This window comes from Punctularia strigosozonata (genome assembly GCF_000264995.1).
Source record: "Punctularia strigosozonata HHB-11173 SS5 unplaced genomic scaffold PUNSTscaffold_17, whole genome shotgun sequence".
Lineage (NCBI taxonomy): Eukaryota > Fungi > Basidiomycota > Agaricomycetes > Corticiales > Punctulariaceae > Punctularia > Punctularia strigosozonata.
Genome location: NW_006767449.1, coordinates 514,129 through 528,720, shown reverse-complemented (window position 1 = coordinate 528,720; position 14,592 = coordinate 514,129). Strand labels below are relative to the sequence as shown.

The 14,592-nt window shown below is 55.0% G+C and overlaps 4 protein-coding genes across 4 annotated transcripts; 1 reads left to right on the top strand and 3 right to left on the bottom strand.

Annotated features, from left to right (window-relative positions):
- Positions 1 to 1,578: 1,578 nt before the first annotated feature.
- On the bottom strand, positions 1,579 to 3,839 carry PUNSTDRAFT_146490 (FAD/NAD(P)-binding domain-containing protein; the record flags this gene model as incomplete). The annotated part of the gene is made up of 4 exons (XM_007388280.1): positions 3,702 to 3,839; positions 3,167 to 3,639; positions 3,029 to 3,107; positions 1,579 to 2,973 (listed from the first exon to the last, which is right to left on the bottom strand). Exons 2-4 carry the CDS (start codon positions 3,454 to 3,456, stop codon positions 1,579 to 1,581), a joined length of 1,764 nt encoding a protein of 587 aa, XP_007388342.1. The 5' UTR covers positions 3,457 to 3,639; positions 3,702 to 3,839.
- A 1,213-nt stretch (positions 3,840 to 5,052) lies between these two features.
- Positions 5,053 to 7,206, bottom strand: PUNSTDRAFT_138588 (FAD/NAD(P)-binding domain-containing protein; the record flags this gene model as incomplete). The annotated part of the gene is made up of 6 exons (XM_007388279.1): positions 5,053 to 6,447; positions 6,503 to 6,581; positions 6,634 to 6,789; positions 6,845 to 7,014; positions 7,082 to 7,100; positions 7,160 to 7,206. The coding sequence occupies 6 exons, from the start codon at positions 7,204 to 7,206 to the stop codon at positions 5,053 to 5,055; spliced, it is 1,866 nt and encodes a 621-aa protein (XP_007388341.1).
- A 3,045-nt stretch (positions 7,207 to 10,251) lies between these two features.
- On the top strand, positions 10,252 to 12,409 carry PUNSTDRAFT_138587 (uncharacterized protein; the record flags this gene model as incomplete). The annotated part of the gene is made up of 5 exons (XM_007388278.1): positions 10,252 to 10,596; positions 10,651 to 11,431; positions 11,480 to 11,599; positions 11,653 to 11,995; positions 12,052 to 12,409. The coding sequence occupies 5 exons, from the start codon at positions 10,252 to 10,254 to the stop codon at positions 12,407 to 12,409; spliced, it is 1,947 nt and encodes a 648-aa protein (XP_007388340.1).
- Positions 12,410 to 12,604: 195 nt separating this feature from the next.
- On the bottom strand, positions 12,605 to 14,208 carry PUNSTDRAFT_128348 (uncharacterized protein; the record flags this gene model as incomplete). The annotated part of the gene is made up of 5 exons (XM_007388277.1): positions 13,872 to 14,208; positions 13,583 to 13,819; positions 13,311 to 13,521; positions 13,170 to 13,260; positions 12,605 to 13,119 (listed from the first exon to the last, which is right to left on the bottom strand). Exons 1-5 carry the CDS (start codon positions 14,126 to 14,128, stop codon positions 12,605 to 12,607), a joined length of 1,311 nt encoding a protein of 436 aa, XP_007388339.1. The 5' UTR covers positions 14,129 to 14,208.
- Between the last annotated feature and the right edge of the window lie 384 nt (positions 14,209 to 14,592).

Sequence of the window (14,592 nt, the reverse complement as noted above, 5' to 3'; positions counted from 1 at the left end):
AGAGAGTGAGTGCGAGTACGGACCAGACTCAAGCTTTAAGGCTTGAGTCGCTACGCGCTCTAAGTCCGTGTCGGAGCAGAGGAGTAACTTAGTCGATATTCGAACTAAGGAGTTAGAGTACAGGAGCTAGGAGTTTATATACGCGGAGGCACGGTTCGGAGCTCGTATCGATAGGGAGTTATCGGAACTATGAACCATGTGGAATAAGGAGTTATCGGAACTATGAACCATGTGGAACTGTCAATCGTAAGGACGGAGCATATGGTTACAAGCTGATAATCGGAGGTAGAATAAGTCCGAAGGGAATATCAAACCGTTAAAGGCATATCGGTCGTGAACGTCGGAGTTGAATCCGTTATGACTCGAGAACTACCGGGACGTTGAGTCGCCGGAGGACTATTCATGTGATAATGTAGGTCCGGTACCGGAGCTGCTACTCCGATGGCGGACAACCCGGAACGACCGGAGCTATCGTACTTGGCCCGGTTATGGCCCAAGATCCGACACGTGACACTCACTCGATTCTTCTTCGTGTAGAACAGCGAATTTATTAACAAAGCTGCTACGATCTACTCTGGGCTGCGGTGACCTGCGGGGCACGGCAGTCCATGCGTTCTGGTCATCATCCAGAACACTCGTACTCCTGTCTATCATAGACAGCGAAGTAAGCCCACTCAGGGCTGTCGTTGGTCCGGAGCCGGTCGACGAAGACGGCAGCGGAATCTCGATCGGAGCTGAGAGCCTGATATTGGAGGGGGGCGCATGGATAGCGCTCCATCCTCCCGGTATGGCGATGGCGCGGGGAGCTTCGGGCTCACCCACGTTATCTTGCAGACGATCCATCTCTCGGGAGTCGACCCTTGAGATGGTTCTGCCGGTTGCGGCACTATCGCCGGACTCGGTTCGTCGCGAGTCACTGCGAAGGACGCGTCGAGGTACATTATCCGTAGGAGCAACCATAGCGTAATTCTCGTATTGGATAAATGTAACTGTAGTACTTACGAAACGGACGACGTCCAATGATAGGATAGACCCGGGTGATCAATCCGAGTTGGAACCTAAATCAAAGGAAGTCAGCCTAGAGACGATTTGATTGTTTTACTCACAAGAAGTAAACGGTCAAAAATATGTGACGACGGGTAAGCTTTGTAAGCGAAGTGTAGTCACACGGTTTAGAGTTCCTCAGAGTTCACACAGTAGACCGGGGTAAGTCTCGTTGAGTGCGCAGGAGAAAGCTAGAGTACATATCCTTTTGTACTCTACTTATATACTACGGAGGCCCTACGTGTCAGTCATATTTTATAGGGCGTAATACGTGTCTTTCGGTGGGGGTTTTATCACGACTCGAGTGCACGTTCGTCAGGAGAGTCTCTGTCGGGGCGAAGGTCCGATGGTGGCGCTACAGAAGCACGTGGCGTTTCGACCGGTTGAGCATACCCGAGATTACCGGTGCAGGTCATACGGAGACGAACGGACGAACGATTGCTCACGGGTAACTAGTCGAGCTACATATAGGTAAACGTTACGGTTTTCATCGCAAGTTCACCGAGATGGAACGTATTCCATATAAGTAGCTTCTTATGCAGTCACGAAACCTTCAAATCCGTTATCAAGCACCTCGCGACACTCCCGCGTATACTGCGGGATGCCGCCCGCGTAGTTCAGCTGCTCTCTCGGCTTGCCAGGGATGTTTGTGCCCATGTACCAACTGTCGGTGTTGTGGTAGAGCGTGTTCTTGCTGATCGTCTCGACCTTGTCATGCCATTCCTGCTCGCTGGCCATCGTGGGCTCGATGCAGTTGATGCCCTCCTTTCTCATCTTCGCTATAGCGTCGATGATCCAGTCCGCCTGACATTCGATGCAACTTGGGCCGTTACTAAACGCCGTCGGACCGTGTGCGCCGTAGAGGAAGAACAGGTTGGGGAACCCTGATAGAGTCATGCCCAGGTAGGTGTACGTCCCGTTCTTCCACTTTTCGCTCAGGTCCACGCCGTTGACGTCCTTCAGGCCCATGTCCTTCATTCCGCCCGTCAAGGAGTCGAAGCCGGTGGCGAGGGCAATGACGTCGAACTCGCGTTCCCTGCCGTCGGCCGTCTTGAGGCCCTTCTCCGTCACCTCAACGATGGGCGTCTTCCTGACGTCCACCAACTCGTTCTCCGGCCGGTCGACGACTTCGTAATAGTCCTGTTCGAGAGATGCACGCTTGGACCCCAATGGATGCGGCTTCTCGAGTGGCGCGAGGAGCTCACGCTTGACGGGATCGGTGATGCGCGCGCGGGTCTTCCTCGCCCAAAACTTGTACGCATCGTCGTTGGCGCTCTCATCCAACATCAGGTCTTTGTACCCGCCCAGCAAGAAGTAAAATCCGCCCTTCTGCCAGAGCTCCTCGTAGAGCTCCTCGCGCTGCTCAGGAGTGTCATCCAGCGCGTTACGGTCAACGGGTTCCGCCGGGAAGCCGGAAGCGGTCTGCATGCGGTATCTGTAAATCTCGGGGTAGTCCTTCTTTTGCGCCGCTTGCGCCTCCTTGGTCAACTTCTCCTGCCGCATTGGGAGAGCGATATTGGGCGTGCGTTGGAAAACGGTCACGGACTCGGCGGTCTTGGCCGTTTCCTGTGCAATCTGGAGTCCGGTACAGCCGGTGCCGACGACGGCTACCCTCTTCCCGGTGACATCGACGCCCTCACCGGGCCAGAAGGACGAGTGGTGCATGACGCCTTTGAACTTCTCCAGGCCAGGCCAATCGGGGAAGTAGCGCTTCGCCGCGAACCCGGTGGCGCTGATGAAGAACTTCGAGTGCGCGGTCCGGCCGTCTTCCAGCTTCACGGTCCATCTCTGCGAGGGTTTGTCGAACTGTGCGCGGACGACCTTCGAGTCGAAGGCGACATCTTTCTTGATGTCGAGATGTTGGTCAACGAAAGCAAAATACTCGCGCAGCTCGGCGTAACCGGGGTACTTCTCCGTCCAAGTCCAGTTCTGAGCCGTGCAGTCAGTCGGCTGCCTTCTCGATCACCACATGAACGGTGCTAACCTTCCACAGCTTCTCTATGCTGTATTCGTAGACCGGGACCATCGAATCGACGCGCGCGCCTGGGTAGCAATTCCAATGCCTATAGCTCGCCAATAAGACATCATGCCTCGTAGCAATCGGCATGAAAATGACTCTTACCAGATTCCACCAAGGTCCTTTCCCGCTTCGACTATTTTGACATTCATACCATACTCATCGCGGAGCTTGTGCAGCAGGTACACTCCACCGAAGCCGGCGCCGACGATAAGGACATCGACCTCGAGATGGTCGGCATAGTTGCCTGTTTGTCCAGTCCTCACAGGCTGGTCCAAGCTGATATCTCTGCGGAAGGGCATAGCTGAAGTGGACCCCCGTACAACTGGAAAGACGGAGTAAACGGTTTGGGGCGCAATTTCCGGGAGCGAAGGTGCGACTGCAGGGATCTTCATTTATATAGATGCGTGTCGATCTGCGCACATGTTTCTCCAGCCCGCGAGCCGTCGCCCGCAAAGATGCGTCTCGGCTTCCTCTCGTATGCAATGATCACCCACTTGTGTAAAGGACGCAACTGGCTTGAGAATACGTGCCGAGAGAAGTCTGAGGCACGTGGCTTCTCCACAGGGTGGTCGTCCCTGGGATGAGCAACCGTTACTATTAGTGCAAGTAGGACCTTGTTCGCGAAGCAGAGACGTACAACTTTGGCAGAACGGTCTCACTTGCGTGAGGACCCCGCGGGGATGAAGTCTGTGTTCGGCGCGATGACATATCTTGATGTTGTCCAGCGGGGCCCTGACGCTTGCCGTGGCGCGCGCCATCGGCTTCCTCGTCTCTGAAGCTACGATTCCACCTTCGTGCCCCCCCACCCCCCACCCCACGCGTTCTGAGTTATACAGGTCAACTGCCGAGTTCGCTTTATCCTTGATGACCCGGTTCGTCCCTCAACACGCCCCTCAACACCGTGACGAGATCGGCATTCCTCATCCGGTCGAAGGGAATAACCCCGACAACGTCGAGGACTGATTGGAATGGTTTGGTCGTCTGGGCCTCATCTCCGTGAAAGGGATGCTGAATCGAGACAGACGCCCCAACTATGGACGAGGTGCAGCAGTTGTATGGTAGAGAAGACCTAGGTCGATCGCGAAGGTTGCGTGTTTTATTCGCGCGTCATCGCCTGTAAAGAACTCAACGTCCGGGTGGAGGGCAAACACGGAAGGCGTCATATGCGCATACCTGTTGCGACTCGGGGTGTCGGAAACCAAGCGTCCTCTCTGCGTTCGTCCGAAAACGAGTACCTCGATGTTCGGCGGCTTCCGCTAATTGTATGGCAGTCGTTCTTTGTCTTGATCGAATGCGCAAAAAACGCTTGTTGTCCCTTTAGATGCAAGGTTCTATGTTTCTTTCTGTCGCTCCTCATACGGGAATCGTGCAAGTGCAATATAGCGATACAGAACTGAATCCTGTCACTGCGTGCAACCGCCACGAGTTAGACGGGAAAGCATCGGTAGATCAAAGCGTGTATGCACCTGGAATACCAAATCCGTACTTGTTGCGAACTAGTTCCTTTGGCTGCTGTCCATCTCGACTCCGAACCACCATCAAGAGAAGGCCCCATTTGCGTATGTGGTTCCTTCGTGAAGGGCGTGATCCGTCGCTTGGGGCGACATAAGTAGAGACTTGTGGCTGGCAGTAAGTGGTCGCTGCGATCAAACAGTTCGACCACGCTTCGATGGACAGCGGTGGATCCGGTTTCAGGACCGGACGAGCACCCAAGCGATCGAAGCACATGCTGTCGCGAAGAAGAGCCTCATTTTACAGCCCGGGTATGCACAATGCGAGTCGCCATCTAGAATTGAAAAATTCATCGTTGTATACGTGGCGGAAGACGGAAGCAATGCTAGCTCCGCCAGCGCCGGAACAAGATGAAATATCCCCGGTGGCTGATTACAGTCTCCCATAGGCTTGTAAAGCAATTCCACCACCTCCTACTCATGTACACGTTATCCTTAGTCCTCGCATATTTTACCTACTTCCATCTGGTACCTGGCTCAGGCGGTCACGAAGCCCTCAAATCCGTTGTCCAACGCCTTGCGACATTCCCGCGTATATTGCGGGAGGCCACCCGGGTAGTTCAGTTGCTCCCTCGGCTTACCAGGGATGTTCGCCCCCATGTACCAACTGTCGGTGTTGTGGAAGAGCGTATTCTTGCTTAGCATCTCGACCTTGTCATGCCACTCCTGCTCGCTGGCCATCGTGGGCTCGATGGAACTGATGCCCTCCTTTCTCATCTTGGTGATGGCGTCGATGATCCAGTCCGCCTGTAACTCGATGCAACTGGGACCGTTGCTGAGCGCTGTCGGGCCTTGCGGGCCGTACACGTAGAACAGGTTGGGGAATCCCGAAAGCGTCATGCCCAGGTAGCTGTACGTCCCGTTCTTCCATTTCTCGCTCAGGTCCACGCCGTTGACGTCCTTCAGACCCATATCCTTCAGCCCGCCCGTCAGGGAGTCGAAGCCGGTGGCGAGGGCGATGACGTCGAACTCGCGTTCCTTGCCGTCGGCGGTCTTGATGCCCTTCGCAGTCACCTCGACGATCGGCGTCTTTTTGGCATCGACCAACTCGTTCTCCGGCCGGTCAATCACCTCATAGAAGTCCTGTTCGAGGGAGGGACGCTTAGCCCCTAACGGGTGCAGCTTTTGTAGTGGCGCGAGGAGGTCACGCTTGACGGGATCGGTAATGCGGGCGCGGGTCTTGTTCGCCCAGAACTGGTACGCCTCATCGTTGGCCTTCTCGTTTAACGCCAGGTCCTTGTACGCGCTCGCCACGAAGGAAAAGCCCCCTTTCTGCCAGAGTTGTTCGAAGAACGCTTCGCGCTGTTCAGGAGTGTCGTCGAAAGTGTTGCGATCCGCGGGTTCCATCGCATGACCCTTTGGGGTCCTCAGGCGGTATCTGTACAACTCCGGGTAATCCTTTTTCTGCGCCTCTTGCGCGTCCTTGTTCAACTTCTCCTGCTGCATTGGCAGAGCGATATTGGGCGTGCGTTGGAAAACAGTGACAGACGCAGCTATCTTCGCTGTCTCCTGCACGATTTGAATGCCGGTACAGCCCGTGCCAATGACGGCAACTTTCTTTCCGGTCACGTCAACGCCCTCGTTGGGCCAAAAGGACGAGTGATGCATGATGCCCTTAAACTTCTCCAGACCGGGCCAGTCGGGAAAGTAGCGCTTCGCCGCGAACCCGGTGGCGCAGATGAAGAATCTGGAATATGCGGTCCGCCCGTCTTCCATCTTCACCACCCATCTTTGCGAGGGCTTGTCGAACTGCGCGCGGACGACCTTCGAATCAAAAGCGACGTCTTTCTTGATGTCGAGCTGTTGGTCGACAAAGTCGAAGTATGCGCGTAGTTCGGCGTATCCCGGGTATTTCTCCGTCCAATTCCAATTCTGTGACATGCGGTGAGCCTTCTGTGCGTGTCATCATCGTTCCGGCAGCACTGACCTTCCAGAGCTTTTCTATGCTGAGTTCATACACCGGCACCGTCGAGTCTACCCGCGCCCCGGGGTAGCAATTCCAATGCCTAGTTGCCCGTTAAATCAGACGTCACACAACCGGAGCAACCGGTCCCTTACCAGATCCCGCCGAGGTCCTTGCCCGCCTCCACGACCTTGACCTTCATACCATATTCATCGCGGAGCTTATGCAGCAAGTACACTCCACCGAAGCCGGCACCGACGATCAAAACGTCAACTTCAAGATGATCGGCGTAGCTGTCGGTCTGGCTGGCCCTGAATAGTTGTTCCGAGCTTATATCTCTTCGGAAAGGCATAGATATGCTCGAACGTGCCTCCGACCGCGCAGAGGAAAGCAGAGAGATCAAGTACCGAACGGACGACCGCAACTGTGGCAAGCTCCACGGATATAGGTGTGTGCCGACCCTCGGATTCGTTACCCCAGCCTTCCTCCCTCCCGCAGATGCATGCCGGCTTCTTGCCGTAAAATACGACCAGCCACTTCCAGTCAGTGCGAGCCCATGCCGGGCTTGAGAACGCATGCCGGCAAGGCACGTGGCTTACCTACTAGGAGAATGCCCCAAAACCTAGAGCAGGTACCATGAGTACAAGCAGGATCTTTGTTCGCAAAGCGTCATGGACGTACAACTTCGGTAAAAGCAGATCCATGACGCTAAACGTGGCGCGCGCCATCGGCTTCCTCGTCGTGCACCCTGCTCCACGCATTCTGGGGCCATTCACATCCATGTCGAGCTCGTTCTCTCCCTCATCCTAGGCGCAGCGAGCCCGCGTTGGGAGAAGGCGACAAATGCTCCTGTGAGACGGTCGGTGACTGGATACGAGGCGGATATAGAATGAGCATACCTTCTGCAGAAGCGTGCTGTCAGCGACGGCTAGAATAGCCAACCACCGCGAGGTCTGATGTGAGAAGGCTCTAAATTCGGTGTCCGAGTATCTCGTCGACTTAACCGTTGCCCTCTGCCGTTCCAGCCTCACTGCCCTTGCGGAAGCATCTGAGCGCGATGGGACGCCACGGGGTAGGTATATGTAAACGCAAACCCGTACGAATCTGCAAAAAAAATAAAAAAATCAGTGAACGGTTCGGTGCGTAGCTCTGGGTTACTATTGACATATTTGCGCCATTCCCGGAGAGTCCCTTCAATGAACATCAGCAGCGGAGGATCTGAGTAGGTTGAATAAGAGGTCGTCATTGTCGTAGCCAACATAGCACGTACGTGACGCAGGGAAAACTTGTTATTGAAGCGTCATGCGTCTGACGAGTACGTATAAACTCCCTCTGCAAGTCCCTTCTATACTTCCCGCTCAGACCGGCAGACACGACCACGGTAGTCGTGACTGTGGTTCCGAAGGATCCGTTCTCCTGGGCATTCACCTGTGCCGAAAACGACACCTTGGCTCCTGGCTCCCCAAGACACAGATATTTCGAGGAAATGGTGGAGGCGTAAAAAGGGACAGCAGCCTTCAGTTGAGTCCTCCCGTCTGGATCACGCGCCATCGAAACTTATGTATCAGACGCGTTGATGGGGTTATCCTCCGGGCTCAGACTCGTCCATCGCATCGTCGGATTCCTCTCAATCTTTGGACGCGTCGAGAGCTTAACTGGCTCTGCTGAACCTACACGCCGGTTCCCTTTCCGCTTGCTTGAATCGTCTTGCAAACCCGGAGAATGGGATTGCTGACGTATCCCAAACCCGCCGCAACGGCAACATGCCCGATCTCAGCGGTAATAAAGTGGTGGATAACACGGAAAGTTTCAATTAGAAAACACAAGGATGCTTTTTCGTTGAGGCGAACTAACATCGGTGTTTTTACCCGTGCGCCGCTCAGGGAACTCGGGATACAAACGCGGGGCCCGTCAACCATTTCGACCTGCGCAACTTATGCGCCATTTCGCCTTGGTCTCGTAGAAACCCGGACGTGAGTCGTAGTAGTGATCTCTCGCAGTAACATCCAAGATCCTCAAGGACCCCGTCACGGGGGGATCGTCGATCAGAGTGAGGCTCCGGCACCGCGGCCCAACGCCTCGCGTCTCTCTATCAGCTCCAGCGGTCGCGCTTAGCTCGGCAACGAAGTTCCTGGGTGAACTCGTCCGAGTCGCCCCGTAGGTCCAAGTATATAACCCGCTCGAGTCGCGGGGAACCCGATATAAGAAAGAACCCGGAAGACGGGGGCGGAAGGAGCGACCCCGAACGGACCTTGTCGGTGGATTGATTTTTCCACCCAATCTCGGATTTTTTGTTTTTTTTTCGAGCTCGGTCGGCGGGAGACTCGCCGTGTGCTCGAGAAGAACGCGCGGGGCGTTTTGATGATGATGAGACCCCTGGCCGCCGTGATCGATGCGTGATCCGATGCTGGCTGGAGATGCCGGAGCAGCTGGGACAGGGATACAGTATCCGTTTCGTGATTGAATCCATCGGACCGGGGGAAAACGCAGCGGGGGGTAATCGGTAAGGACGGGAGACGTTCGAGTATACTAAACGCGACGAGGAGTCGGATCGTTTTTTTTTTTACATCTATCTGTGCAGATAGTATAGGATAGATGACTGCACGGGCCCGTGTGCAGTGCTTGTCCCAAAAAAAAAAAACGCCGAGAGGGGACTGACCATCCCGGGTCTGGGTCACGGGGAAGAGATCAAACGACAAGCGAGGGCATATGCAGAAGTTCGACACCAGCGTTAAAAAGTTCACGGACAGTTATGAACCCGGTTTATGAACATTCGGTGAACTCCTGTAACCCACGTGATATATAACTAGTGAACCTACGCCGGGTTCATAACTTCCAGGTTCATGACCGCTTGCGGTTCATGAACACTCTGGTGCAATGCAAAACAATCATCCCGCCCCACCGCTCCACAGGTGGGCGACAGTGGTTGGGAGCCTCGGTGTGCCTTGGTGGATTCAACTTCCGCCACCACAGTTCTGCCGTCTCGCCCACGAGCATGGCCTCACGATTGTTCCACCAGAGTATGCCCAATGCAGGGTGGCTTGCATGGCCCGTGGCGCAGGCGCAACACTTTGGGTTTATAAGAGGACGTCTATGGACGTTGAGTGCCCTCCGACATCGAAGTCGACCCTCCCGCCCCCGAAACGACATCTTGCTCGCTTGTCTCAACTCCTACTAGCCAGCATGCTATCTGTACCGAGCTTCTCGTTTATAGAGCCTGTATCTGGCAGAGTCTGTGGCGAACCTCTTGCCAGTGACCTTGCACATCGATGCCAATCCGAGATCAAGGTCCTTCTCTGCCGCGGTGTACGGAATCCCTCTCATGCTGGGATGTGGTACGAGATTGTAAGCTTCACAACTGCCCTTTGTGCCATGCGCTCATATTGATCTTGCATATTCAGTGCACAGGGAAGTCTGGTGATCCGACTTCTCGTCATTTCCACCGATGGCGTCGTGATCTCGCTCCTGTGGACCCATCGATACATCCATCTTCTGCGCCGCCAACCCCTGATCGTGTTGGATCTCCAACTACTTGTGACAGTGCTTCCTTGACCGGTGGCTCATCTTCAGAGACTGTTACATTCATTTCTGAGCCTTCGGTTGACCCTACTCTTGCTGAACACTCTGGCGACAATTCACCAAAGCCTGCCGCGAACGGCACATCCCAGCCTTCATTTGAGAAGGTTCCGTCTGCGGGATGGGATCATAGGTGCCGTGGCCATCAGTGCAATGCTCGGGCCTTGGGACCGAAGAAAGGCACGGAGTTATGCACCATGCGATACTGCATCGATGATTGTGCTGCGTGGCAGATCTCTCAGAAGCGCAGCTGCAAAGTCAAAAACCATATCAAGAGGGCTCAGGAGCTTAGCCAGTCCACATCATCGAAGTCTCGTGCTGGTTCCACACCGCTCCATGTCGCAGACACTGGAATTGATCAGACTGGGCGAGTGGCAGATCGAGATGCTTGGTACGATGGCTCCAAGCCACTTGCTCCAGAGCATTACGATGCCCAGAAACGTGCTGAGGACGCCTACGTCACTCGATCTACACGGGTAGCTGAGCAGAAAGCTGCGGAAGAATCAGCAAAGAAGAACCTATCCCTTGTTGTGTGGGCAGAGGTTCGTGTCACATTCCTGCCTTTGTAGGATATCACTGATATCTGCCTGCAACAGGAGGGCCGGCTGGCAAAGCGTCTGAGCCTGAGATGTTCGAACTGGCCTTTCTTTGTTCTTGGAGACTGCCCTTTGTCTGTTCGACAGACCCTTGGACTCCCTGCTGATATCGACGTCGTGGAAACCTACGTTGTGGGCTCTCATCAGTGGGAGGCTCAGACCATGGACTTCTCTCGTGATGTCTCGGACTCCGATATTCTACTCTACCGTATTTGCGGTGTCGGGGATGGGATCAGTATGTCCCAGGAGATTCTTTCAATCAGCTATCAAGGAAAACCGAAAAAGCGGCCAGCCAATTTTGGTGATTTGACATTGTCGCCTGCCCGGTCTATCCGTCCTCGAATTACTCCCCTAACTTACGGCATCCTACCCAAGACACCCCATCAACCCCCGTGCTTGACGGACCACTCTTCCACCGTCACGCCTGCTCTGTCAACAGGCTCAGACTCGCCTGCAGCATCCCCACTGTTGATTTCCTCAAGTGACCTTGATAGCGTGTCAGATCCGTTCACTATGGCGGCGTGCGCTGAAGTTGGAGGTGTGTCTAGACGGTTGTCTCCTGCGTCTGGGCCACCACTCCCTTCTGCTGTTCCCTGTCAGTCAAAGCCTGAGATCATAGATCTCACTGAGGACTCTCTTGAGCCGACATCCAAGCGGAGTCTCTGGCCACTTCGATCGCTGAAAGCCATGGAGAAAGGGTTTCAGAAGCTCGATGGCCTAGGTGGTACACTCCAGCAGAGGTTCCGTGTTGCGTTTCCCAACTGCGGTGAGCACGTCAAAGGTACATGGTACAAACACTACACACATGTTTGGTGTAACGCTCAGCCAGAAGACATCGAGAAGGCTAATGGCCTGTGGAAGAACCTTGTACAGGTTGTTGAAAGGCGCCTTAGCTTGGAGAAGACATCGATCAAGGCTTGCGAGATTACTAGCCAACAAGATTCAACAGGTATGCCCCTCGATCTTATTCTCAGAAAAAGTCCATTACTAATTGTCCTTCAGCACTCACTATTCACACCTGCTCGTATTGCTCTGGTCAATTTCCCGCACGTCCATCAACCCCACTTCTCTATCTTCAGCGATCTCTACTGTCTGGAAGCACTCAGAGCTCATCGGCCACCCTCACCTTCTGCATCCGTCATGCGCTGGAGGCTAGATATGAACGACAGACTCCGCCTTGGCCAATGGAAATCAACTGGGCTGATTTAGGCCCTCGAGTTGAGGCACTCCGTTCGAAGCTAGAGGTGATCTGGAGCAATCCTATGAACTCGGAGTTCTACGACTCAGCACTCTCCATACACCGGCGTGGAGCCAGGGAAGTCATAGGCTCAGGCAGCAGTGGATAGTGAGTCATTCCTCACAGCTTGATCAGCCTAATGAGATTCACAACTTCGCTCACAGCTTCGGCGAGAAAGGAGCAGCCATTATGGGGACAGTTATCCGATTTCTGTTCGACCATGGTCCGGCAGGCATGATTTCGAGTGGCTTGTCCATTCCTGACCTTGTTCTGCATATCATGATCCCGGAAACAGCTCTTCTCCTTGCTCAACAAGACCTCGGCCTTAATCGAGAAGCCGCAGCTCGGATCTTGAAGATGAGCAAGCAGTACGGTGATATATTTCATCAAGACGATGATGCCGACGAGGATCTACCATACTCGCTGGCCCTTGTCCAGCGAGCTAGCATTGCACGGGCCGACGAGACACCTTCGTCTACACAATCATCCTGTATAACATCACAGCCATCCTCTCCTGCTTAGTTGTATGTTGATATAAAAAGTAAACTGTATTCTATCATATGGATGGCGTGAATTACGATAGATAGGCTAAAGCTGAGCCCTCGATGACAACCCAGGCGTCCACCGACGACCGAAAGTCTCCAACGGCACCACAGCAAAGATTCCGTGATGAAGTTTCTGCTGCTTTGACATGTTCGTACAGCGGCCGCAATCAGCTTAATACTCTACAGTCAACGAGTCAGGGTACAAAAGATTCAGCCCCTCACCAAGCCGATCCCTCGCCGACAACTCATACCGAGCCCTGTCCTCCGCAGGCATCTCACACTTGGCCCTGCCCCCGCAATCCACCCATTGAATCAGCGTCCCTCCCGTCCAAAGGACGAGGGATCCCCTCACGCCCATCTGGGAGAGCTGAGTGTTGTAGTGGTTATATAGCGCACTTGGAAAATAAATGGCGACGCCTGGCGCCACTTCGAAGGACAGGCCGAGCTCCTCGATGACAAGGCAAGCACCCGCCGATGGCTGGAAGTCGCCGAAGGGCATCACGACGCAGATTCCGGTCACGAAGTTTTGGCTATCACGGTGAATATCACAGATGACGCCATCCATGTTGATGGCAAATGAGGCGAAGGCGCCAAAAAGGGGCTTGGCGCCCTGGACATGCTGCTGGATGAAGTCCAAGGCAGCGGCGTACCGCTGATGCAGCCGAGGCCACTTCCTCCTGAACGTTGCTGGCAGGCCCATGAGCAGGGCTAATCTGAATAGGTAGAGGTTGTCGCACCATTCACGAGCCTCTTGACGGGCTCGAGGATTTGCAGAAGCTCTTCTGCAAGGTCCGTGTTCTTCTTGTAGCTGGCAGACATTCGAGGTGTCTGCTGCCATGCGTGAGCTGATTGATTGGCTGCGCAGCAGCAGCACGAACCCTGGTAGACCCCCGGTGGAGTGAGAAAAAGTATTGGTCAAACGGGCCTCTTGATGCTTTGTCGCCGGCCTTGACAAACGCCGGCTTACCCGAGCTGCGCAGGCGCTGCTGGGCAGAAAGAAGGCACTCGTTGATCGTAGATGTCGACGATATAACTGTCTCCCGATACACGACGAGTCGACGGGCATGATCAAAGACGGAGACGGAGCCGCTGCCAGGCATAATTAGCGCAAGAGCTCAGAGCCGCAGAGTCTCAAGCAGGTGTTGCTCACCCGCTGCCCATGCCTACCAGCGTCGGGGAGGCAGGCTTCAAGGAGATGACCTTCGACCTGGCTACGTACGACCCCTGCGCATTGGCTTGCGCATGCGCTTCAACCGAATGATCGACTTCGAGATGCTGGTCTGACGACGCATGGAGGTCGAACCGTCCTCGCTTCCGGCCCTGGTTTCGGACTCGCTGGTTTTTTGACCTTCGTGTCTTTGTAAGCTCGACCTTGTCTTTGAAGAGCCTGCGTGTGCCGGTTGAGCAGGGCCGGGTAGATGGCAAGGGAGGAGGCTCACCCTTGCATTGAATCGGTCCCAGTCTGCACGCTGCCACTGGGCAGCTCATCCTCCGAATCAGTCAAGTCGGAGAGATCTGAGAGATCTGCAAAGCCATCGCCTTCGGGGGCCCACGCATGCGAGTCGATGAGCCCGAGCTCCTCAACGAGGCAGCCAGTGTCGACGAAGTCACACCGAATGTGCTGCGCCGTCGGCGGCGCAGAGGTCGTGCGGCTTTGTGCGTTGTCGAGGCCGTGCATGTCGAGAGTTGGGGGCATGTCGAGAGTTTGGGGCACGTCGACGATGGTGGCAGGTAAGCTGGGCCCTTGACCCTAATAGGCATCGGGCTGGAGGCGACACATGCGGGCTACATGCAGCGCGCGCGTGGCCTAGCTGGTAAGGGCGCCCGCGGAAAATGCCTTCGATTGCTCTAAAGGCCATGCGCGCGCTGCGTGCAGCCAGCATGCTGAGCAGCCAGCGCGCGGCCGCTTATGTACCCCGGAGGTAATTCTCAATCAACGCGGCAATGGTTGATCACGATGAGCGCGTCCCGACGCGACGCGACGCGACGCGACGCATGGCCAAATCGGTCGCGTCATGCCGCCATGCGCCCATCGTGTCGTAACCCATCCTGCCTGCCTTGTCCTGCGTGCTCCGCCCGAGGCGCTGACAAGAGCCCATACACCATGCCGCCAATGTTCCTCCTCCACGCCTCCCCCGAGATCCGCTCTCGATCGTAACC